Genomic DNA, 26,925 nt, shown 5'->3' with positions numbered 1-26,925 from the left:
GAAAACATGTGGAATCAAATACTTAAAAAAGTGTGAAACCACTGAAAATATGTCTTATATTCTAGGTTCTTCAAAGTAGCCACCTTTTGCTTTGATTACTGCTTTGCACACTCTTGGCATTCTCTTGATGAGCTTCAAGAGGTAGTCACCGGAAATGGTTTTCCTACAGTCTTGAAGGAGTTCCCAGAGATGCTTAGCACTTGTTGGCCCTTTGCCTTCACTCTGCAGTCCAGCTCACCCAAACTATCTCAATTGGGTTCAGGTCTGGTGACTGTGGAGACCAGGTCATCTGGCGTAACACCCCATCACTCTCCTTCTTAGTCAAATAGCCCTTACACAGCCTGGAGGTGTGTTTGGGGTCATTGTCCTGTTGATAAATAAATAATGGTCCAACTAAACGCAAACTGAATGGAATAGCACGCCGCTGCAAGATGCTGTGGTAGGCATGCTGGTTCAGTATGCCTTCAATTTTGAATAAATCCACATTGTCACCAGCAAAGCACCCCCACACCATCACACCTCCTCCTCCACGCTTCATGGTGAGAACCAGCCATATCGAGCCATCCATTCACCTTTTCTACAAAGACACGGTGGTTGGATCCAAAGATCTCAAATTTGGACTCATCAAACCAAAGCACAGATTTCCACTGGTCTAATGTCTATTCCTTGTGTTCTATAGCCCAAAAAAGTCTCTTCTGCTTGTTGCCTGTCCTTAGCAATGGTTTCCTAGCAGCTATTTTACCATGAAGGCCTCCTACACAAAGTGTCCTCTTAACAGTTGTTCTAGAGATGATAAGGTATGTCCAAACTTTTGGTCTTTACTGTACATATATATATACTAGAAGGTGGACCGATTCTACGCATCGGGTATTCTAGAATTTACGTATTGTGTAGTTAATGTATGATTTTTGTTATATATATCTATATATATATATATATAGATGTTGTTGTGTGTAGTTACCAAGTGTTTGTGTAGGAGCTGTACATGTTCTGGGTGTTGTCTGGGTGTGGCGGGGGGTGAGAGCGGTGTTGTGTGTGTGTTGCGTGTGTTGCGTTGTTTGTGGAGCGCTGTGTGTCTGTAGCGTTGTGTGTGTATGTGTTGCGCAGTTTGTGTGGGTGTGGTGTGTTTTGGGGGGAGGTATGTTTTGTGCAATGTGTGTGTTGCATGATATGTGCGTATATTTATGTATGCCGCGGTGTTTGTGTATTGGGTGTTGTGTGTGTGCAGCGTTGTCTATGTGTGTGGGTGTCTGTGTAGGGCGGTGTTTGTGGTTCCCAGTGTGTGTGTGGTGTATTGTGTGTGTTAGGGGAGGTGTGCACCTCCCATCGTGCTCCATGCGCCATGCTGCGAACCCCCCATCGTGCTCCATCCGCCATGCTGCGCACTTCGAAACGTGCTCCATCCGCCATGCTGCGCACTCCCAAACGTGCTCCATCCGCCATGCTGCGCACTTCCAAACGTGCTCCATCCGCCATGCTGCGCACTCCCAAACGTGCTCCATCCGCCATGCTGCGCACTCCCAAACATGCTCCATCCGCCATGCTGCGCACTCCCAAACGTGGTCCATCCGCCATGCTGCGCACTCCCAAACGTTCTCCATCCCCCATGCTGCGCACTCCTCATCGTGCTCCATCCCCCATGCTGCGCACCCCCCATCGTGCACCATCTCCCATGCTGCACCAGCATCAGCCTCTCTGCCCCCAGCATCAGCCTCTCTCCTCCCAGCATCAGCCTCTCTCCTCCCAGCATCAGCCTCTCTCCTCCCAGCATCAGCCTCTCTGTCCCCAGCATCAGCCTCTCTCCTCCCAGCCTCAGCCTCCCCCAGCATCAGCCTCCCTCTCCCAGCCTTCCCCAGGATCAGCCTCTCTCCTCCCAGCCTCCGTCCTCCCAGCCTTCCCCAGCATCAGCTTTCCCCTCCCAGCCTCCCTCAGCATCAGCCTTCCCCAGCATCAGCCTCTCTCCTCCCAGCCTCAGCCTCTCTCCTTCCAGCCTCCCCCAGCATCAGCCTCTCTCCTTCCAGCCTCCCTCAGCATCAGCCTTCTTTTCCCAGCCTTCCCCAGGATCAGCCTCTCTCCTCCCAGCCTCCTTCCTCCCAGCCTCCCCCTCCCAGCCTCCCTCAGCATCAGCCTTCCCCTCCCAGTGTCCCCCAGCATCAGCCTCCCCAAGCATCAGCCTCCACCAGCATCAGCCTCTCTCCTTCCAGCCTCCCCCAGCATCAGCCTCCACCAGCATCAGCCTCCCTCGTCCCAGCCTCCCCCAGCATCAGCCTCCCCCAGCATCAGCCTCCCCCTCCCAGCCTCCCCCAGCATCAGCCTCTCTCCTCCCAGCATCAGCCTCTCTCATCCCAGCATCAGCCTCTCTCCTCCCAGCATCAGCCTCTCCTCTCTGTCCGCAGCATCAGCCTCTCTCCTCCCAGCCTTCCCCAGCATCAGCCTCTCTCCTCCCAGCCTCCCACAGCATCAGCCTCCCCCAGCATCAGCCTCTCTTCTTCGAGCCTCCCCCAGCATCAGCCTCTCTCCTTCCAGCCTCCCCCAGCATCAGCCTCCCTCTCCCAGCCTTCCCCAGGAACAGCCTCTCTCCTCCCAGCCTCCGTCCTCCCAGCCTTCCCCAGCATCAGCTTTCCCCTCCCAGCCTCCCTCAGCATCAGCCTTCCCCAGCATCAGCCTCTCTCCTCCCAGCCTCAGCCTCTCTCCTTCCAGCCTCCCGCAGCATCAGCCTCTCTCCTTCCAGCCTCCCTCAGCATCAGCCTCCCCTTCCCAGCCTTCCCCAGGATCAGCCTCTCTCCTCCCAGCCTCCTTCCTCCCAGCCTCCTTCAGCATCAGCCTTCCCCTCCCAGTCTCCCCCAGCATCAGCCTCCCCCTCCCAGCCTTCCCCAAGATCAGCCTCTCTGCTCCCAGCCTCCTCCAGCACGCCGTGCTCCTCTGCCGACACTCACACACCCGATCGCATACACTCACACACACCCGATCGCATACACTCACACACACCCGATCGCATACACTCACACACACCCGATCGCATACACTCACACACACCCGATCGCATACACTCACACACACAGACAATGACGATATCGCACATACACGCTCACACTCACAACATCCGGAGATACCACATGCTTCTGGCCATATGATCCTCCGTCAGGTCCTGGAAGGTCACAACAGCACAGTATCGAGGCCGAGAAGCAAGCGATATCGCCGGATGCTGTGAGTATGTGGATGCGATGTGATGTGTGTGTGAGGTGTGTGTGAGGTGTGTGTGAGAGTGAGTGTGATCTGATGTGTGTATGTGTATGTGTGTGTGCTGTTATGTGTGTACGTGTGGATCTTCCGCCGCTGCAGGACCTTGATGCGCTTGTAACCATGCTAGCATGGTTACCAACGTATACACACCACTCCCGTGCGAGCGGGGGACGGGGGGGAGTACAGTACTCACCTCCGTGACAGCCGTGTCAGTTCGGGGAATGCGCGGGGGGGTGAGGGGGGGGGAGTACAGTACTCACCTCCGTGACAGCCGTGTCAGTTCGGGGAATGCGCGGGGGGGGGGAAAGGGGGGCGGGGCCAGAGCTAGCGTGCATTGCGTGAGGGGGGCGGGGCGTGGCGTGGCCGAATTGCCAATGCCTGCAGGGTGCCGGGGCGAGAGGCCAATCTGTGGGGGGGCCGGAGCCTGGGCGAGCGGCTGGCCAATCCGTGTGGGGGCGCAGCCTGGGCGAGCGGCCAATCCGTGTGGGGGGGAGGGGCCATGGCGAGCCCAGCGGCCAATCAGCTTTGTGTCACCGTAAGGACACAATTTTGGAGCATGACAGACAGACAGACAGACAGACAGAATAAGGCAATTATATATATAGATATATATATATCTATATATATACATCATTATTTTGCATGTCAATGGTGTTCATAACCTTTAAATATTTGATTGGCGATACTCAGAGCAATGGACTCTTGACATTCCTGAGAACAGGTCCTGTGACTTGTCTGCGGTAACCGGGCCATGAAAGAGATCACCAATATATGATAACACAGTAGTTTGTTCATCTCTTAAAGACTGTAAGAGTAATGACTTCAATACTAAGGTGAGCATAACACGAAAGGGAATTTGTCAGCAGGTTTTTACTGTTTAATCTGAGAGGAGCATAATATAGGGCAAGGAATCCTGATTCCAGGGATGTATCACTTATTGGACTGTGTGTTGTAATTTCATTGCCATCAGCATTTTCTCAGCAAACCCCACTATCAGACTACAGTTAATGAGATATGCAGTCAGGCTAATCTATGTAATCCTTCCCCCACCACTGATTAGCAGTTTGCTGACAATTCAGAATATACACAGGAAACTGCCAGTCTGGGCTGTGGGCGGGGTTATACACATCGAGAAGTCTTAGCTCTACATCTACATCAGACAAAACAGGTATTCTATAAAAACTACACCAAACAGCCCAGTAAGTAGTACATCACTGGAATAAGGTTTTCTTGCCCTACATTATGCTGCTAACAGATGATATAGCAAAAACCTGCTGACAAAGTCCCTTTAAGAGTTTATTTAGCTAAAAATAGGAATTGTTAAAGTTTTTAGTCTTCAGTTGCAATACAGGCCTCAAATCAGTTATTAGAGACCACTATAGGCATGATGTGTTTTTCATAACATTTTATGTCAACTATACCAGACAAGTCTTTTTTATTAAACTAATGCATAGTCTTTACTGACTAATCACATTTTTGCATCACAGTAATTTTGCTTAGTGTTTCCATTTCCATTGTTCAATAAGTGTATATAACATATAAAAAATTGTACAAGCATAACCATGTTTCTTTAATAAGGACCTGAATAGTTGTAGGTGCAGCTCAACTGATTTTGGAACAGTTTATCCTTTTTTTTTCCTGTGCCCCTCCAATCTAAATTTGTGCCCCTGGTAATAAAGAAGCACATTTTTCTTTTCAACCAACTGTGGGTGTAGAGGGGAAAAGTAATCACCCACGGAGATATTCTCTACTATACACCCAGTTGGATGAAAGCAAAATTTGATTCTTTATTTCCAGGGGACAAAACTATGGAACAGAGGGACATAGAGAAAAGTAAAAAAAAAAAATTGTTCCAGAATCAGTGGATGAGCAGCAATTAAAAGAGGTTCTCTGCTTAAATTTTAAAAAAAAATGCAATAAAACATCTTTTTTCAACTCAAGCAAAAAAAAAAAAAGACTAACTGAAGGCATTTGGAAGATGTAGTAAAACCTCGCCCACAAATAGTAGGTGAGGGATTAATTCCGATGGTGTGAGAGCATTCTAGCTGGTGTCACTGTTCAAGATCAAAAACTCAACCAAAACTATTTCAAGCATTACCCTTAATGAATCTTTAATTAACATTTCCAGACTGCTCTCACTAGTACCAACGGACTTAAACCACCTCAATCCTGAGTGAAAAAGGGAGAGGCAAACTACTATTTTTCTCCTATAAAATGGACTTTGATGGGTTGCAGGATTGCCAGCAAAACCCTGTAATTTGGTTTTCTTAGAAGACTCAGTTTTGGTTTTTCCGCTCACATAGTTAGAAGTTACTCTCTGTACATATTCTGTGAAATATATTTCACTATGAAGATATCAGTCCACCTGTGCTAAATGGTTGTTTTTCCCAGACTCCTTTTCATTATACCAATAGGTCCAAGAATGCCAAGCCGGATTCATGCAGAATACACACTCAATCTTATGAGAGCCAACCTTGCATTCCATTCTCTACTCCCCCAAGCAAAGGTTATTGTTGCTTAAATATATTTTCAAGGAGGTAACAACTCAATGTCAGGCATATCAGCTGAAAATGATTCTTTCCAGGGCAGTACCACCTAAAAAACCTCAGACCTTTTACCACGAAGCCCTGATAATCTGCACATTTTCACGTCATCTGGCTCGTAGATCATTTTCATTTTTTTATGTGACAGGTACATGTAAACGTAAAGATCCCCAGAGTTTTACACAGAAGGTGTCTATCAGAGTAACTCCTCATAACTCCCAAGCCACACTATTTCCACACGCACGGAGCAGTCCTACCTCTTCATCTATGTATTTGCCACCAGACATGCTGTCCTTCAGTTGCCAGGAGCTCTGATTGAGATTTCAGTGAGGTATGATTTAAGGGAGGAAGATCCTGCATTGTGTAAAGGCACAGCTAGGAAAGGAGGGGAAGGAGGTGGCTGAGAGCATGATTATTGCTGGCCCACTTCCAATGTTTGTTCTGTTTGGTTTTGGCTTAGATGACAGCCGCGTTGAACTCAGACACATCCCTAGGGCTCATGAAACACCAGAAAAGAAATAAGGTGCTGTAAGGCACAAAAGTTTTCATCCTCAATAAAACAGTGATATGTATGCACACATTGCCTCATCTGGCTGACATATTACATGTTTCATCACCTATAAAGAATGGTTAATATTGTGAATTGCTAATTTTGGGGACTTTAGAAGTGTTGACTATGTAAATAAATGTGTTTTACAAAGAGCAGTGAAAAAGCAAAACTATTGTTATTGTATGGAAGGAAAGAGTAAAAATAGAAATCAGTATTTGACAAATACTCAACTTATAAAAAAGGCAGGGTCCACACATTCATAATAACCGGCCTTCCCACAGGTCCCAATCACCTGCCTAACCGGCGGGTCTCCTAGACTCAAGCTGGCACAGATTGGTCTGAACCACCAAGAGGATGAAGCTGTCCTGAACTCAATCTATATAAGGAGAATACATATTTCTAAACACTTGAAACATTTAAAGTGATCACCTTTGCTCCCAAAACTTAATATTTTTCTAAACGTCTGCATAAACAGTGGCTATCTTTCCTCTTGCTTTATCTGCTATATGCATCCAATTTAGAGACTTCTCAGTTTAGAATGGGGTAAATCTCTGCTAAGGTAAGTAACTGGTTATTTTTCCATTAGTGCTCATTCCATATCCATTAAATTTTGTACAGATCCATAATAACACCGGCATAGTAGTGCATAAGACCACTACTGTCACTTTCTCCATAGCCAATTTCACATGGAGGTTATTCCAACAGGAAAAAATTGTGACTTGGCAGGATGTTGTATGTATCAAGGTATTGTCTAGTTGAAGCATTGCCTCTAGACATAAAGAGCCTAAAGGGGGCTTTACATGCAACGACATCGCTAATGAGATGGCGTTGGGGGTCACGGAATTCGTGACGCACATCCGGCCTCGTTAGCGACGTCGTTGTGTGTTAAACGCACGAACGACCGTTAATGATCAAAATTACTCACCTAATCGTTGATCGTTGACACGTCGTTCTAATCCCATCATTGCTGTTGCAGGACACAGGTTGTTCGTCGTTCCTGCGGCAGCAGCAGGAACGAGGAACATCACCGTACCTGTGGCCACCCGCAATGCGGAAGAAAGGAGGTGGGCGGGATGTTCCGCCCGCTCATCTACGCCCCTCTGCCGACGTGGGCGTGGGCGAGTGCTATCGCTCGCAACATCACTAGCGATGTCGCAGTGTGTAAAGCCCGCTTAAGGAGGAAAGTTTGTGTTAATCAAATCACCCGTTTTTATCATTAGACAGAAGCCCTTTACCTGTTAGCATCTCCGGCTCTTTTTTAGATTAGCTAGCCTGGTGTGACAGCACATGTGCATCGCAACACAAAAATGGTGTCATGCCAGGTTGGCTAATCAAAAGAAGAGCTGCGGATGCTATCTTTTAAGGCTTCCATTTCCATCCAGTGGCCAAGGATTACAGACCTGACATGTGAATTGATTCACAGCAATTCTACTAAGAAGCCTCTGTGGCAGAGCGTATGATTCTTGTGTGCACCATATTAAAATCACTGTACCCAGCTATCATGCTATAGAAAACATACTACACTTGCGCAAGTTTACAAGTCATGTCATTTTTTATATAAATTATTTTAAATCAAAAAGTATTCCTAATTCCACATTTGTGAAAATAGTTGAATATAACATGTTCCTGATCAGGCTGTATGAATGAAAGCCTACATGGGATCCATATCTAATGGATCCCTAATATGATATTACTATATTTTAACATGGCGGTGAACTGCAATATGTCTTATATTGGATTCAGAAGCAGTGATTTCATGCAATACAGCAATAACATGCTTGTGTGCGTGAGTATGTGTGTGAGCCCCAGAGACATGGAGAACTTATTGACCTAAACAATGAAGAACAATTTAGACCTCTTAAAATCACTGTGGAAAAGTAAGGGTTAGCTTCTTCTATAACATGCATTCATAGCAGTTCTTATATCATTTTAAATCCACATACGGAAAATTCTTGAAATCATGGCAACTACTGCTAAGCATTCCTATAAACAGAAAAAGTTTCCATGAAAACATTTTCCAGTATTCCATTCTTTTTCTAGGATTGTCCCGAATTGTAAGTTACACTATACAGCACTAGCTAGGAACATAGATCTATGTAGTTTGAGATATACAATCATTACTCTCTACAAAAGTTTTGATGCTGCTTACCAGAACAAGTGAATGAAGTGGCTTCTTAGAATATTACTGTGGCTTAACCGACCATGTGAAATAATAACACACTGCCTAAATTACAAGCGAAAGGACGGATCCAGAGAAAACTTGGCAGCCCTTCAACATTTGGCCATTTTTTTTAGAACAGTTTGATAATGTGCACTAAAAATAGTCACTTTTCACTAAGTACAGATGTTGAATTGATTCTTACCAAAAAAGGCAGAGGGATAAAAAAGATTGTAAAACAGAAAGAGATTTATTAAGCTTGTGGCCTGTAAAGCTTAATATCACTGTACTTGTATCTAACTGAGAGATGAAGTAGTGAGCATTGACATTATGGAGAATCAGTGTTATGTAAAAGCACCATCATGGTCTATTTATGGTATATTTATTACATAGAAAAAATATCTAGTGAATAGTGATGAGAGAATGTGCTGATGAGTCCTGACATTCAAATTGGGCAGTTTGCAGGATTTTGCCAGGAAATTAGATTTTTATTGGATTTATGTAATGCAATTCAAATGTACATTATTACGCTCTAAGGTCTCCCCAAACCGAAAATCATAATAAACAAGATATATATATAATTTTTAAAATGTTCAAAACTTCTTCTCTTTATGATCCAGTAAACTATCCAGATCCAAAGGGAGGCAGGAGACTAAAGGCCTCGTTACACGCTATGATTTATTTGGCGATATGTCGTCGGGGTCACGGTTTTCGTGACGCATTTCCGTCGTCGTTAGCGACGTCGTTGCGTGTGACACCTACGAGCGACTCCAAACTAAAACTAGCAAAAATCGTTGATCGTTGACACATCGTTCATTTTCAAAATATTGTTAGTCGTTGCGAATGCAGCAGACATATTGCTACGTTTGACACCCTGCCAACGACGAACAACATCGTTAGTGCGTCCGTCATCAGCGACGCGGGCGTGTCATTACGAGCAATGCTCCACGCCTCCTCCGCTCTGATTGGTGTCACGCCAGGGTGTATGCTATGGACAATTATACGAATCTGACATTGCCGGAATTGTTGGGAGGAATGCTGTGTGACGGTCTTCACACGACCGCCTTGGTCAAACAATATATCGCTGAACGATGTAGCGTCTTTTGTGAGATGGGTGCGTGTGACTGCTACAAAATGACCTATGAGCGATCTCGGCAAATCGTAGCAACGATCTGGGCATGTCGCATGAGATACCTAGCAATATCGTTGCGTGTAAAGCTGCCTTAACTCTAATGCCACCATATGGAAGTAGCAATCCTAAAAGTCAAGTGACCCTTTAACGAGCTTTTTTATATGACTTAGGATTTATGCCAGATGATATACATACATATATACATATATACACATACACATATACACATATATTATTTTTTTTAATTTAACTAACTTTTTCCATTTATAATCCAGTAGACTATCCAGAATCCATTTTACTGGACTTAAGAGAAAAAAATTGGATTCTGGCAAATCTTATTTTTCTTTTTAATTCGAGAGGAGTTTTGTTAGATTCTGCTCATTTTTCATTCTCACCAATGACCATGATAGGACATGTTTTGAGAGCAGTCTGTTTTCTTTTCCGTCGAGCTTGCTACAACTATTCTTTTCTGTAAAACACTAGGTATCTCGGCTATAATGTTTGTATGCTATGTAATGAGAGATATTATCTGTCTCCCATATGTTTCACTAAAGTATTCACCCACATGTTTTGAGTGATTTACTTATGTTTGTTACCATGGCACCATTACAAAATGTGAGACACACCAGGAACACATTATTGGATGTTAATATAGTCTATTTTTACCACAACATAAAAAAGCAAGGTTCTTTTTGAACTAGAGCATCAAATATAACACTGTAAGTAACTTATTTATCATATTTTCAAGGGAGAATGGCTGTAAAGCATCCAATCCTATCCAAGTCTATTGGAAAATGAAGAGGATGATGTTATTGAAGGGTGGTTCTAATGTTAAACTGCCTAGGAGTGCACCACTCTTCTGTCTCGTGGCTTCCTGTTTGCCGGAAGGCATTGTGCTCCAGAAGTTGACAGTTCAGACCTGTGGTGTGGTTGCACAACTGGTCTGAACTAAGCACTCTCCCAGGCTACAAGCAAAGGCAGTTTTGCCACCACAGCATAGAAGAATCTGCAGCTCTCCTTCCATAGGGCTGTCTACCCTGCTGCAGAGCTCTGGCTGATTAGAACTAACACATCTTCAGCTTTCATCTCTCAGGCAACCAGTAAGGGAACACAAGAACACAGCTGGGCTGACAGCATTACCAGAGAACTACAGCTGCAGAAGTGTCTGTAGTGAGACAAAATTCAATGCTATGGTACTCTGTTAGTTATAATCACACACTACTCTTAGTGACATAAGGAGAAAAGACTATCAGTCATTACATGTCTCCCACTGGAAACTCTTCCTTTTGTTTAAAATAAGCTCAGGAAGAAGACCAGGAGACCTATGTCTTGCCCATAGACCTTCACAACTCATTTACATATTGACAAACAAAAACTTGGATTTCTCTGGAATAAGAAATTGAATCATACACCGTGTGCAGAATTGTTAGGCAAGTTGTATTTTAGAGGATTTTTTTTATTATTGATCAATAACTATGTTCTCAATCAACCCAAAAGACTCATAAATAACAAAGCTTAATATTTTTGAAGTTGGAGTGGGGTTTTTTAGATTTGGTTATCTTAGGAGGATATCTGTTTTTGCAGGTAACTATTACTATGCAGAATTATTAGGCAACTTAATAAAAAACAAATATATTCCCATCTCACTTGTTTATTTTCACCAGGTAAACTAATATAACTGCACACAATTTAGAAATAAACATTTCTAACATGCAAAAACAAAACCCAAACAAATTAGTGACCAATATAGCCACCTTTCTTTATGATGACACTCAACAGCCTACCATCCATAGATTCTGTCAGTTGCTTACGATCAACATTGTGTGCTGCAGCCACCACAGTCTCCCAGTCACTGTTCCAAGAGGTGTATTGTTTTCCCTCCCTGTAGATCTCACATTTTATGAGGGACCACAGGTTCTCTATGGGGTTCAGATCAGTGAACAAGGGGGCCATGTCATTATTTTTTCATCTTTTAGACCTTTACTGGCCAGCCACGCTGTGGAGTAGTTGGATTCATGTGATGGAGCATTGTCCTGCATGAAAATCTTGTTTTTCTTGAACGATACAGACTTCTTCCTGTACCACTGCTTGAAGAAGTTGTCTTCCAGAAACTGGCAGTAGGTCTGGGAGTTGAGCTTCACTCCATCTTCAACCCGAAAAGGTCCCACAAGTTCATCTTTGATGATAGCAGCACATACCAGTACCCCACCTCCACCTTGTGGCGTCTGAGTTGGAGTGGAGCTCTCTTGCCTTTACTGATCCAGCCTCTGGCCCATCCATCTGGCCCATCAAGAGTCACTCTCATTTCATCAGTCCATAAAACCTTTGAAAAATCAGTCTTATTTTTTGGCCCAGTCTTGACGTTTTATCTTATGTTTCTTGTTCAAAGGTGGTCGTTTTTCAGCCTTCCTTACCTTGGCCATGTCCCCGAGTATGGCACACCTTGTGCTTTTTGATACTACAGTAATGTTGCAGCTCTGAAATATGGCCAAACTGGTGGCAAATGGCATCTTGGCAGCTTCACGCTTGATTTTCCTAAATTCATGGGCAGTCATTTTGCGCCTTTTTTGCCCAACACGCTTCTTACGACCCTGTTGGCTGTTTGCCATGAAACGCTTGATGGTTTGGTGATCACGCTTCAAAAGTTTGGCAATTTCAAGACTGCTGCATCCCTCTACAAGACATCTCACAATTTTGGACTTTTCAGAGCCCGTCAAATCTTTCTTCTGACCCATTTTGCCAAAGGAAAGGAAGTTGCCTAATATATAAACACACCTTATATAGGGTGTTGATGTCATTACACCACACCCCTCATTACAGAGATGCACATCACCTGATTTACTTAATTAGGCTGTCAAATTGTAGAGGGATCAGTTTTATTCTCATTTTCACAAGGAAAGACTAGAAGCAATGTGATGAAACTGATGGGGAGGAGACACAGATTAGATATTAGAAAAAATTTTTTGACAGTAAGGGTGATCAATGAGTGGAAGAGGTTGCCACAAGAGGCTGTGAGTTCTCCTTCAATGGAAATCTTTAAAAAGAGGTTGGACGGACATCTGTCTGGGATGATTTAGTGAATCCTGCTTCGAGCAGGGGGTTGGACTATATGACCCAGGAGGTCCATTCCAACTCTAATGATTCTATGATAGTTGGATCTCAAGCCTATACAGCTTGGAGTAGGACAACATGTATAAAAAGTATCATGTGATCAAAATACTCATATGCCTAATAATTCTGCACACAGTGTAGATATGAACGTATCACTCTATTCAGCTTCGTATGACTTACATGCCCATGTAGACACTTAAGAGGTTCGATCCTTAAGACAGATTCCCTTAAAAGCGAATCTGTAAACTTATATATATATATATATATATATATATATATATATATATACACACACTGTGTATATATGTATATATATATATATATATATATATATATATATATATAGTACAGGCCAAAAGTTTGGACACCACACCTTCTCATCACTCAAAGAGTTTTCTTTACATAAAGGGACTCTGAAAATTGAAAATTCACATTGAAGGCATCAAAACTATGAATTAACATATCTGAAATGAAATACTTAACAAAAAAGTGTGAAACAACTGATCATATGTCTTATATTCTAGGTTCTTCAAAGTAGCCACCTTTTGTTTGATTATAAAAGGTGTAAAAGCAAAAGGTGGCTACTTTGAAGAACCTAGAATCTAAGACATATTTTCAGTTGTTTCACACTTTTTTGTTAAGTATTTCATTCCACATATGTTAATTCAGGTTGAAAAATTCAAGGGGGCCGAATACTTTCGCAAGGCACTGTATATAGGAAAGTAGTAAGATGGCTGTATTGGTCCTTGTCCCCACGATACAGATAATGATTTTTGTACAGATATGATCAGCCACTTATGAGAAATCTAGTGTTGAAGTCATATTAAAGTCTGGTTGAAAGCTCACTGGTGGGGTGTATTTGGATGAAACAGTTCACATACATTGACACGCACCCAGTGCATTTCCACTCTAATTTGCATTTGGCTTCTACTTTAGAACTCTAATGAGAGTAAATAATATCTTCAGGAAAAATATATTTTTATTGGGCTTTGTGTACTCATACCACAACTATAGTTACATAGGTACATAGTTGCCCGGCTTTGAACTGATTCTAACTTATGAATGTTCTTTTTAAAATGTGGAGCCCAAAACTGGATCCCATATTCCAGATGTGGCCTTTCAAGTGATTTATAGAGGGGTAACAATATGTTGGGATCACGGGATCTACTCTCTCTTTTTATACACCCTAAAACAGGGGTGGGCATTAATTTTCCCATGGTGCCGCATGAGAAATTGGGATGGTTTTAGAGGGCCGGACTAATATAATTAACCTCGGTTCTACCCAATACTGTATATAATCCGGTTTATCTGGCTTATTTTGACTTTTTTTTTATTATTTCCCTATTGGGCTACATTGGGGCAGGTAAGTAGATAGTGAGCACTTACCTGCCCTGCAGTCAGCCCCTCTCCCCCGACTCAGAGTGGTCATGTGACCGCTCCTGCCACTATTTTGCTGCTTCCGGTCATTTCATGTCAACATGGGCAGGACCATGTTGACATGCAAATCTGAAACAGCATGTTAACGCCCTGCTGGGCTGTACAGTGCGTGGAGTCCCCGCCCCCCTTCCCTGCACCCTCCCACACATTCCCCCGCACCCCGTACTCTGCCCACAACCTCCCCCTGCACTGCTGTGAGGTCCGTGACCTGGGGGAGGGGCCTGGAGGCGGCTGCCATGGTGTCATCGCCAGCACCGGGCCCCCTGCTCAGGATCGCACATTCAAATGTACCGGCATCACAGATCACAGATGCCGATATATTTGAAAGCGCTGATGAGAGGGAGCGCTGCTTCTCATCACTGTCCCGCTGCCTGTGCTCTCTTCAGCACAGCGGTGACATCAGTACTGTGCTGATATGTCCAGAGCACAGACAGCGCGCGAACGTGCAGGAGCGGCGGGGACCGAGGACGAATGAGTATGTACTGCCTACATATGTTCCCTACGGGGGTAGGGGGGGGTCGGTGCAGAGCGCTGTGTGTGCGTGCAGTGCAGAGCCATATGTGTGTGTGTGCGGTGCAGAGCCCTATGTGTGTGTGTGCGGTGCAGAGCCATATGTGTGTGTGCGGTGCAGAGCCCTATGTGTGTGTGCAGTGCAGAGTCCGATGTGTGTGTGATGCAGAGCCATATGTGTGTGTGTGGTGTGCAGAGTCATGTGTGTGTGCGGTGTAGAGCCATATGTGTGTGTGCAGTGCAGAGCCATATGTGTGTGTGTGCGGTGCAGAGCCATATGTGTGTGTGCGGTGCAGAGCCATATGTGTGTGTGCGGTGCAGAGCCATATGTGTGTGTGGTGTGCAGAGTCATGTGTGTGTGCGGTGCAGAGCCATATGTGTGTGTGGTGTGCAGGGCCATATGTGCGTGTGCGGTGCAGAGTCCGATGTGTGTGCGGTGCAGAGCCATATGTGTGTGTGCGGTGCAGAGTCTGATGTGTGTGTGATGCAGAGCAATATTTGTGTGTGGTGTGCAGAGTCATGTGTGTGTGGTGTGCCGAGTCATATGTGTGTGTGATGCAGAGCCATATGTGTGTGTGCGGTGCAGAGCCATATGTGTGTGTGCGGTGCAGAGCCATATGTGTGTGTGCGGTGCAGAGTCCGATGTGTGTGTGGTGCAGAGTCATATGTGTGTGTGTGGTGTGCAGGGTCGTGTGTGTGTGGTGCAGAGCCATATGTGTGTGTGCGGTGCAGAGTCCGATGTGTGTGTGATGCAGAGCCATATGTGTGTGTGGTGTGCAGAGCCATATGTGTGTGTGCGGTGCAGAGCCATATGTGTGTGTGCGGTGCAGAGTCCAATGTGTGTGTGATGCAGAGCCATATGTGTGTGTGGGGAGTGCAGAGCCCGATGTGGTGTGGGGTGCAGAGCCCGATGTGGGGCTGTTATTTTCAATGCTGTAGTGATAACAGGTCAGTGCTGGGGCAGAATACTGTCAGGGAATGTGATTGCAGGGGGCGGGGCTGGACACTGGGGTGGGGCTGGACACTGAGGTCGGGTGGTGCCAGCTCTGACTGGGAGGTTCAGCACAGGAAGTAGTCAGTTTGCTGGAGCTGAATGTATACAAAGTGCTGCAGAGAATAAGGGGATAATTCAAGAGGAACAAAAGTTAGAAAACAAAAAATAACAATGTAGGGGTGTTTTATATGACAATACAGCACAGATTAGCTTAACAAAAGTTTTTGAGTTTATGTCGGACAACCCCTTTAAACAATACAAAGATTCAATGAAAATATGGAGGACCTAACTACATCATTATTTAATGAGATGATGAACTTTAATGAACGTGTGATTGTTCACTTTAGAAAATTGTGAACTTTACAGTGTTTAAAAAACTAACCACATCTTGACCAAAAATAGTACGTTTTTCAAAGACCGGCATCTGATCAGATCTGGGTATGAGTTTTATATAACCACCCTGTATCCACACTTACTGGATGTGCTCTACATACTTATGTGCTCATTAAACCACTTCAAAAGGAGCGTTAGCAAAAGACATCTCTGATGTCCCGGCAGATACTGCTACACTGCAGGTATGTGGGGTCCAACTGCATCTCCCTTGCACTGATGGGTGCGTGATCAGGCCCTGTAATGGCGGTGTGCAGCTCCAGGGGGCGGAGGAAAGTGTATGATGTAACTCCGGTACCACTAGCAGTTTTGGCCTCCAGCCCCTGACCGCCATTGTCCCCGCAGGTTACTAGTAACCACTCACCTCTCCCTCCTTATTATCCCCTCCTCAGGCACCTCTGTACGGGCCCCCCGCTGAGCTGGTTCTCTTTTACATGCCCAGGCTGCGCCGATGCTGTTTTCTTAGGAGCCCCCGCCGCTGCTTCTCTCCGTACCGGCCCCAGCTGCTGCAGCTTCTCCTGCCGGGCGGGAACTTTTCAAATGCCACACGCGCGACGTACTGACGACATCAGGGCGCGCGTGTGTCACAGAGAAAGGTGTCGGGCAGGGAACAGAGAAGAGATTCCTGCGTTACGCTGCCTACACTGTGCGGAGCTGCAGGATCGCTCGCTGCCCAGCACGCTGCTTGGGATGAGGGCGATCTGACCAGGGCCCTCTCCGGAGCCTGGAACTCCGGACAATAGGTCAGATTGCCCTCATCACAAACCGGCGAACAAGGACGCCCTGAACCAGGCAGGCCGGTCACAGAGAGTAGGCGAGCCTGATGTGGCCAGCGGGCCGCCCCTTGCCCAGGTCTGCCCTAAAATCTTGTTTGCTCCTGTATCTCAGGTGTCTAGATATAGTATCACGTAATCTCTTCTTCCCAAATACTTTTGTTCCGTTATCGTCAACCAAACCCTTTTGTCACATAAGGAAGAGGGAGCACTTTTCTCCTTTTTGATATTGAATCGATGATTGGAATATGAAAGGGTTAATGACCGCTCTGCTATGTTAAATAAAACTGGAGTATATGAAGAATATGATCTTTATTTTTACGTGTTTTGGAGGCTCAGCTCCTTCATCAGGAAAAATCACATCTGTTATTCTCCTGGATTTGATACTGTGGATCACCAGCTCAACCTCACCATGCTCCACTATATCAGTCGGAAAGACATAATTCTCCCCTGCTTCTCCTCTTACCTCTCTGACCGCTCCTTCCCTGTATCTTTTTCTGGCCCTTACTCCTCTCCTTTTCCCCTTACTATCAGGGTTACTCAGGGTCCTTTTCTCTCTATACTGCCCCTATTGGACAAACTGTCAGAAGATTTGATTTAAAGTATCATTTCTATGCCGATGACACCTAATTATAACTAATTATACACCTCTTCTCGTGATTGGCATCACCCTTACCTTAATACAACATACCAGGGATTGCCTGTCTGCTGCCTCTAACTCCATGTCCCCCTTCTATCTAAAATGAAATCTCCCCAAAACTAAACTTCTTGTGTTTCCCCCCTGTAGTAATCAACTTATACCCAATATTTCAATTACCTTTGGTGGTTCAACCATAACTCCCAAGCAGCACACTCAATGTCTTGGGCTTATATTTGACAAAGAACTTTCCTTAATTCCCTATATCCAATCACTCACTAGCTCATGTTACCTGCATCTTAAAAGATTTCCAGAATCTGACCTTTTCTCACCTTTGAAACTGCAAAAACACTTCTTGTCGGTCTTAGGCTATATGCGCACAGTGTGTTGTTCGCGGCGTTTTTGCACATTTTTCGGGTGCGTTTTTGGCCTCAAAACTGCATGACTTTGCTTCCCCAGCAAAGTCTATGAGTTTTCAATTTTGCTGTCCGCACACAACTTTTTTTTCAAGCTGCGTTTTTGAGCTTAAAAAAAAATGGACATGTCAATTCTTTCCTGCGTTTTTCTGCGTTTTCCCCCCATGCAATGCATTGGAAAACCGCAGAAAACCGCAGAGATCAAAAACGCAGCCAAAAACGCACCAAATCGCGGTAAAAACGCATGCGTTTTTTTGCCGCGGGTGCATTTTTGTGCGTTTTTAGCGGCCAAAAACGCACAAAAACGCAGCGACAAAAAAACGCAGTGTGTGAACTTAGCCTTATTCATTCTTTTCTGGACATCTGCAACTCTTTACTTATCAGTCTCCCTCCCTCTAATCAAAGTTTCTCCTCTCTAATCTGTCCTCAATGTGGCAGCCAGGGTCGTATTTCTGTCCAGCCACTTCACAAATGGCTCCACTTTCTGCCAGTCATTACACTGGTTGCCCATCTACTACAGAATACAGTACAAACTTATCTCTCTCACCCACAAAGCTTTTCACAGTTCTGCACCAAACTACCGTATTTTTTGCTTTATAAGACGCACCGAATTATAAGACGCACCCCAAATTTAGACAAAAAAAGGTAAAAAAATAAAAATGGGGTCCGTCTTATACTCTGGTGTTGTATTACCGGAGGGGGGCAGCCGTGGTGGTGAAGCGGGGTCACAGGAGGAAGAGGTTGTGCTGGCAGGCGTGGCACGTCAGTGGCAGCAGGGTCCATGGTGGCAGGTGCAGCGGGGTCCGTGGTGACAGGGGCGGCGGCAACTGTGGTGGCAGGGGTGGCGGGGTCCGTGGTGGCAGGTGCGGTGGTATCCGTTGTGGCAAGTGCGGTGGTGTCCGTTGTGGCAGGTGCGGCAGCGTTCGTGGTGGCAGGAGCAGCGGCGGCGGGTGAGTCGCGCAGCAGGCCGGTGCGGTGAGTGTCCTAGTGTCCGCGGTCCCGATTCAAATGATGGCACCTGGAACGGCGCATGTGCAGATGGAGCTCTCATCCAAGGGCTCCATCTGTGCACGCGCTGACTCCCGGAGCAGCGCATGCGCAGATGGAGCTCTCATCCAAGAGCTTCATCTTCGCACGTGCCCGCTCCCGGCGCCATCATTTCAAACTGGGACCGCGGACAAACTGGGTAACCTTCTGCACAGCTGCCCGCATGCACAGAGTGGCAGCCAGCAGGCTGCCCGCCCACACTGCGTGCAAGCGGCTGGGTACCTGTGCTTGCATGTGGGTGGCCGGCGGGTTCCTGTGGCTGCGTGCGTGCGCCAATCGGGTGGCTGTGCCTGCGTGCGGGTGGCAACAGGGTGCCTGTCGGTGTCGGCTGCCTCCCGCACACAGGCACCCGTTTGCCACAGGCACAGGCACCTGGCTGCCGCCCGTAGGCAGGCACAGTCACCCGACTACCGCCCGCACGCAGCCACAGGTACCCGGCTGCCACCAGCACGCAAGCACAGGTACCCGGTCGCTTGCACGCAGCCACAGGCACCCGGCCGCCCAATCGCCGCACAGACAGGACCCCCAGGTAAATCTATATTTGGATTTTAAGACGCACCCCTCATTTTCCTCCCAAATTTTTGGGAGGAAAAGTGCGTCTTATAATCCGAAAAATATGGTATATCTCATCCCTCATTTCTGTCTTTCAATCTACCTTTGCCCGCTGTTCTATAACTGATCTAAGACTCACATCCTCCATATTCTGGACCTCGCACCTCTGTCTCCAAGACCTCACATGCTGGAATTCACTACCCAAAATAATTTGACTAATATCTAGTCTCCATGTTTTTATGCATGCTTTAAAAACACATCTCTTTAGACAGGCCTATCACCTCAACTCACTAACCTAACTCTCCCCTGTTCCCTCCTTCTAAATGTTAATCATAATCTGCTCGCTCCTATTCATCTGTCTCCTCATCCTCCATGCACCCAATAGCATACGATAACTGCACTTAGACAGATACGAGCTGATGACTGGATCATGCTTTTTCAGACAAATACCCTTATTGTAATGATGGCTGGATAATACACAAGTATGTTCTACCTGTTGTGCTCCCCTTATTTCCTTCAAGCTAGCGAGCAGGGGCCTCTTTCACGGTCATTGTTGAACTAGGTGTTACTTTGTTTTTCTTGCTTCAACATGTCCCCACTTAATTGTAATGTGCTGTTTCATAGATTGGAGCTATTGAAATAAAATGATGATTATTAATGTACATTATAATATGAAATTTTCCCCCCCAACATTTTACAAGCTGGACAAGCCCATAAGGAAGGGAGTACATCATAAAACCATACTTCTATGGATTATCTACACATCAGATTTCTAGGCATTGCACTTTATTTGCTTTCTTTGTTTTCTTATTACAAAAATGCTTAGGTGCGGCAATGACCTAGATAAAGTGGAAAATGTTTTTTGCATATGTGAATCAGTTAAAGTTTCACCTTTTTGGCTTATAATTTTGTTATATTTAAGTAGAGTTTTCTAATGTAGGGAGGGAAAATATTTGGCATACTAGAACTGGAAAAAACAAATTAAGTTAAAACAGATTTTTCTTCATATAATTTTACAATTTCCTATTGTAATTATTTGATACGAAGCAAGGGAGTTTCTAATTGAGAAGTCAGAAGACATTGATGTGTGATGGCTTACCTGTGACAAATCCCACAGATCCCAAGACTGCTCAGGAATTCGTCTTTCTGAAATAGAACTCATTTGTTCGGTTACCAGGATCAGTTGGGGTCTGATTAGCATGTCATATATAGAAATCCAGGAACCAAGCCACCAGACATATCTCCTTTGGTTGATTACTTTATTGGTAGGAGTGTACACAGGATAGAATGAAATGGAACATTTCTGCTGCACAAGGCCTTTATCAAGCCATAAAAAGAATTGTATATATCTACATATATGACACAAAGTACTATTTATATAGCAACATTTATAGACACTTGTAACATTAGCGTGGCATCAGTGCTTGAGATGCCAAATTCAAAATTATTAAGCCCTCCTTTTGCTTCAATATGGCTTTATGAATGTAATCTATGCATGATCTATGCTAATGGTGTCATATGTAGATATTGTAGAAATCTTGAATACTTGTCAGGGTTTGAGGTAGGCAAGGGAGGCGATTTAAATAAACATCTAGGCTGCTTTATTAAGTCTCTATAAAGCATGCTGCAAACACAGAACATAAAGGGTCTTTCAGTGCAGACAAAACAGGATACACAGTTCAAACAATGGCACTTTGATAATAGTCCACTACACAAGTACCAGTTTGGAGGAGTTCTTCCTTCCACACACAGAGACCTAATGATACACCTTGACTTTCTTATATTCACCACACCACGCCCCGGGGTGAGGATATGTGAGCAGCCAGTGCCATCCATCTCCTTCACTGCTCATAAACCCAGCTCTTGCATTGTCCTTTTTACACTCTCAGTACTATACATGCTGGAGTTTGCTTCTGGGCTTACATCACTGAGGATCACCACCTCTGTGATACATATCTCACATCCATGACATTTATTTTAATTCTTTAAAGTAAACCTGTTAACTTCCCTAGACCCCTAAATCGCCAGCGTTTCTCTACTTCACCTTATGTCAACATTCTAGGAAGCTCCTTCTGATACCTTTACCTTAGTATCAAATTATTATACCTTTAAATCTGAAAACTCTGAATTTAGGGGATTCTTTAGTTTTAACACAGCCATGAAGCACGATATGGATTACTACATGTGTATAAGATCAAAACTATCATCAGTACATGAATGAAGAGCCAGAACCAACTTTAGTACATGAGTACATCACTAGAACCATTGTCAGTACATGAATAAATCACCAGAAAAATTGTAATTACATGAAAACATGAAATACATCACCAGGATCATCATCATTACATGAATACATCACCAAAACCACTGTCAGTACATGAATACATTGCAAAAAAACACTGTCAGTGCAGGAATAAAGCGAATGGCTCTAAGCTTAGTACAGTAATCAATTGCAGGGCCAGGTCAGGCACATATACACTTGTATAACGTAAACCTGTATCTCACAGTATGTTCTTAACATTAATAAGTAGATACTTGGAGTTGTTGTTACCAGCCATCATCAGACTGTGAACCATACAGGAACCACAGTACTGATGAGACATTGTCAGTATCTTAAATAAACATTTACATCCAGGTACCTTATAGATGATAAAAAAACAAAAAATACTTAGCCACTCCACCACCATCTGCAATTCCTGCTATAGAAAAAGGAATGTACGGATCAGAGTCCAAAAAATCCAAGGAAAATTCAGCAACCCCAAACAATAAAACATTCCAAAACGATGCTTGCCCATTGCTTAGGACCAACTGAACCATGTTCAACAAACATGGGTCAGTCGGTCCTAAGCGATAGGTGAGCGCCGTTCCATCTGTTTCCCTTTTAATGGCGTCCTAACCATTGAATTTTAAAATGTGAAATTAAGTTTTGAAATTTTTTATCGTTTGGGATTGCTGGATTTTTCTTGGATTTTTTGGATACCTTATAGATGACATTTTCTCTGAAGTTCTTCTAATCCCTTTTGGAGGAACTGTCACAAGCAGATTTTTGCATTCAACACCAACTGTCATGGTGGTGTCTGGATCTGTGGAGACTACAGACTCTGGCACTCTGCCTGCTTACTTCTCTGATGCCTATGATCAGAGCAAGGAGTCTCAGAGGTCAACCTACAGACTTGTAGTTCATAGGCAAGCTAGCAAGAGTTAATCCCTGCTGAGCTGCTTGTTATTCTCCTTTGATGACATGGTTTGGGGAAGCCAATCATACTCGCTCCCCTTCAATATATGATGGCTAGACAATTCCATTAATGCCAGCTATAGCTAGCCTATATTGGTCTTTAGAGGTTGTGTCGTCTAGACCTACTGGTGATTGTAGTACTTTATTGCTGTGAGCATTGTGGTGTCTATCCGTTGTGGCAGCAGCCTTATGTCTCTTGTGTTTTTCCTTAGTTGCTTACGTTTTGTTCTTGCAACGTGTCTTAGTTTTGTTTTTTCCTGTCTGTCTTTATCTTTGTTGCTATCATACTCCTGCCCCTTCTTTCCCTGGGAGGGGGGAAAAGGACAGACTAGTTCTGGTTAGAATAGACTAGAATAGACCAGCACAGGACTCAGGCATCTTCACCATTTTGGGGTAACCCTGAGGTTAGCGATAACCTAGGGTCCTCTAATGTGAGGGTGAGCATAGGAGCCCCCTTTCCCTTGCTATCCTGTAGTCACATCATGACAGGTACAGATGCCATGATGAGATATCATGTCCACTGTTCATCTCTCCAGACTTCCCACTTCTCCTGTGTTCTGTTTCATGAGTAAAAATATCTCCCATGGTGTGCTCCTGAATAAATAATTGCCCCTCACTGTGCTTCTTGCAAGAAATATAACTCCCACATTGCCGTTCTCCAAATATTCCCCCAAAAGGCACCTCTGCATAATGTCTCATTGACCCTCTACATTATATCCCTCCACACTGCTCCTCTCCAAAATATCCCTCCCACACTGCTCCTCTCCATATTGTCCCCCCACACTGCCCTCTACATGTCTCCTCCACACATCCTGTCCAAAATATCCCACCACAATGCCCCTCAGCAAAATATTCCCCAGATTGCGCCTCTGCAAAATGTCTTCTCACACTGCCACTCTACATAACGCCACATCCACACTGGACTTCTTCAAATTCCCCTCCCACATTGCCCCCTGTACAATGTACGCCCCCATCCTAACACTTGCTATACTGTTCCCTGTTCACAATTTTCCCTCCATTGCCCCATAATGTACCATCACAGAAACAACAATCCCACCCCAACACACATATCCCTCCCATTACAGTCAAGATATTGAAAGAGGTGGTTCACTACTCAGCATTAGTGGCCACATAACTTTAAAACTCATAAGGAAGGCTTTTGTCAAATACAGCGATGTGGCAACTAATGCTGAGTAGTGAACCACCCCTTTAATCTTTGACACCTCCATGGAGCACCTACGGCTCTCTGCTGTGTCTCTGCCACCTCTGCGGTGACAGCAGCATTATGATGAAGTCAGCAGTGTGATGACATCATCATGCTGCTGCTCATTGGGGCAGGGTTGACGAGTGCTGCTCTGCTTTTGCCATGGTATCAAAATGTTCAAATGTTTTTGCATCTGAAAAACGATAATACATTTGAATCTACGAAGTAAAAAAATCACTTTGTGGGCCTTATTTTGTGCAGGCCTGCCCTAAGGTATAAGGAGCTGGTTGGGACTTATAAATATCATGCAGAAGAGACGTGGTGGTGTTTTAAGGGGTTAGGACAACTGACAGGTTCTCTTTAAATTAATGTGCATATTAATTTGTATACATTGTAGGAAAGCTGGAAAGAACAGGATTAAATCCTAGCTCTGCAAGATTTGACTGGATGCACCTGCCTAGCTTTTTTACTAGAACCAGGAAATGGGTTCACTGGGTTCTCAGTTTGCTAGAGATTGAGCAGAGTGTAGTGTGTAAGAAATGCTGAGGGACCAGGTGGTCTAATGGGAGCTGCGTATAGAGTGGAATTTGTCTGTCTGGTGCTGGAACCTGCAGGAGCTCACGCTGAAGGGGAAATCAAGACTGGTATGATCGTACCCCTTATTGTGGAAGTTTGCTCCAGGAAAAAGGACTGTAATCTGTTCTGTTGAGCCCGCACTGACATATATGCCTGCTGAATTAATTGTTTCTTTGATGTTATATCTCTGTGCCCAAAAGAGGCTGTTTTGTTTTGAATAAAGCTCACCAAAGGACATAATCAAAATAAGTTCACAGATAAAACTCACCAGAAATAAAGCCACCACCCAAAAATATGGTCAAATAATGGTAAAAGCACATGCAAGATGCATACGGCCCCTATGATAACGTTTTTTCTGTGAACTTATTTTGATTATGTCCTTTGGTGAGCTTTTTTGATGTAGTTAGGGACTCGTAAGTGTGGGGATCCTTGACGTATGAGTTACAAGCTCATATATTCTTGCCAAAATATGACCAATACCTCACATTTATTATCATAATTTTTATCATTTTATCATCATAGTATCATAGTATCATAGTTTTTAAGGTTGAAGGGAGACTCTAAGTCCATCTAGTTCAACCCGTAGCCTAACATGTTGATCCAGAGGAAGGCAAAAAAAACCCCAATGTGGCAAACAAGTTCCAATGGGGAAAAATTTCCTTCCTGACTCCACATCCACATTTTATTAAAGCACAATTCCGCAGGATGCAGCCGGTCCCCTGGGATGTCTGTCCTTTGTTCCAGTGCACCTTTTAGGTGCTTGGCAGCCCGCCTGATCTAATAGAAGGGCGTGACCAATAGGATTTGCCTGGACACTGTGCATTACACGTATCTGTGTGACTGAAGCCCTATACTAGATCCTATTAGTGTGCAGTTTTATGCCGGCAACCCACCCCCTTCCTGACATATTAGGCCCGTTTCAAACGTCAGTGAAAAACAGACGTTCTTCACTGATGTGTAAAACACGCACATGTCCCTCTGTGTGCCGTGATTCACGGCACACGTGGGTTGTCTAAGTGCAATCCGGGCTCCGTTCTCCGTGGTCCATGATTGCACATAGAGATTAACTCACCTGTGCCCGCTCCCACTCTCCTTGGTGCTGAACGCTCCCACGGTACAGCATCCGGCCGGCGCTGACCCCCACAGCAGCTGCTTCCGGGTCGGCTGTGTCGTGCATTCATGAATATGCACGACAGTAATGAGCCGGCTCAGAAGCAGCAGGCAGCACAGGCTGCAGAGAGCGCCGCTGAAGTCGGGTGAGTAAAAATGATTTTTATTTTATATGCACGTTTTTTTCTGGCACGTGTTTCACGGATCACACCACTGCGTGGTCCGTGGGACATCAGTGATACCAGAAAAAAATGGACATGTCTCCGTGTGGCAATCACGGACACGCGGTTACGCCGCACGGAGACAAAGTCAGTGAAAAATCACTGATGTGTGAGCAGACCCATTGATTATAAAGGGGCTGCGTATGTCAGTGATTGTGGTACGTAGAAAGAAAAAAAAAGCACAAACGTACCAGAATCACTGACGTGTGAAACAGGCCTTAGGCTGTGGCTGGTTGTTTCATAGGCATTCTGCACCTGTGAAATTCCAACCTTTATCATGGGGGGCCGTATGCATCTTGCATGTGTTTTTGCCATTATTTGACCATTTTTTTGTTTTGAATACCTTGAAGTTTTTGAAACCAATAAAACTGCACGTCTGAGGCAAACTGCATTGCCTGTGTGATGACTACCTAATGCCAGCATACCTTGCATTATTGGGACCGGAAGTGACTAGGTGTGACCACCCACAGATAGTGGGCAGAGAGGAGACAGTGGGCGGGAGCGCCTACAGTTAATGGATGAGAGTGAAGATAGGGTGGGTGTGACCATCTTAGGTATTCCTTTTGTGGCAGAGTGGAATAAACATTAATTTTTAAGTCTACATGGTCATGGAGTGCTTTATAACAGTAGCAAGGGTCTGGGGGCAAGACCCCACCTGCATAATTATTAATAGATAGGACCCCCGCTTATATTATAAAAGAACTCCATGACCACATGGACGTACACACACTATCACCAGGCAATCCTGCCCACTATCTTCGGGCGGTCACACAGAAGATCAAAAGTTGGAAATGTTTTAAAATAATAAAACAACCATTCACAACCTAATCACACTCCAGAATGTGTCCCTGGTCCATGCAGCTTTTACAGTGAAGACATCATGACGGATGATTGCTGCAGAAATCACTAGACTCATGTATCATATATGTGAATGTCATCGCGAAAAATAGCAATCGGGTAGCTTTTAAAAAAATCTGAGATAATCCCTTTAATTTTAAATAGTATGGGCATAACTTAACCCTCATTGGAAATTATGTTCATTATTAATATTTACGAACTTTACACTTTTTGCAAAAAAAATTACAT

General features: G+C 44.7%; 1 protein-coding gene across 1 annotated transcript in view; it reads right to left on the bottom strand.

Annotated features, from left to right (window-relative positions):
* Positions 1-6,150, bottom strand: part of CAV1 (caveolin 1) — a 124,451-nt gene extending 118,301 nt beyond the window's left edge. Inside the window, exon 1 of the mRNA XM_075345033.1 lies at positions 6,044-6,150. Within this exon, the coding sequence (XP_075201148.1) occupies positions 6,044-6,073 (30 nt within the window). The 5' untranslated portion in view covers positions 6,074-6,150. The remainder of the gene's footprint in view (positions 1-6,043) is intronic.
* Positions 6,151-26,925: the final 20,775 nt, after the last annotated feature.

This window comes from Anomaloglossus baeobatrachus, chromosome 4 (genome assembly GCF_048569485.1).
Source record: "Anomaloglossus baeobatrachus isolate aAnoBae1 chromosome 4, aAnoBae1.hap1, whole genome shotgun sequence".
Classification (NCBI taxonomy): Eukaryota; Metazoa; Chordata; class Amphibia; order Anura; family Aromobatidae; genus Anomaloglossus; species Anomaloglossus baeobatrachus.
This window is presented reverse-complemented; position numbering and strand designations above follow the sequence as displayed.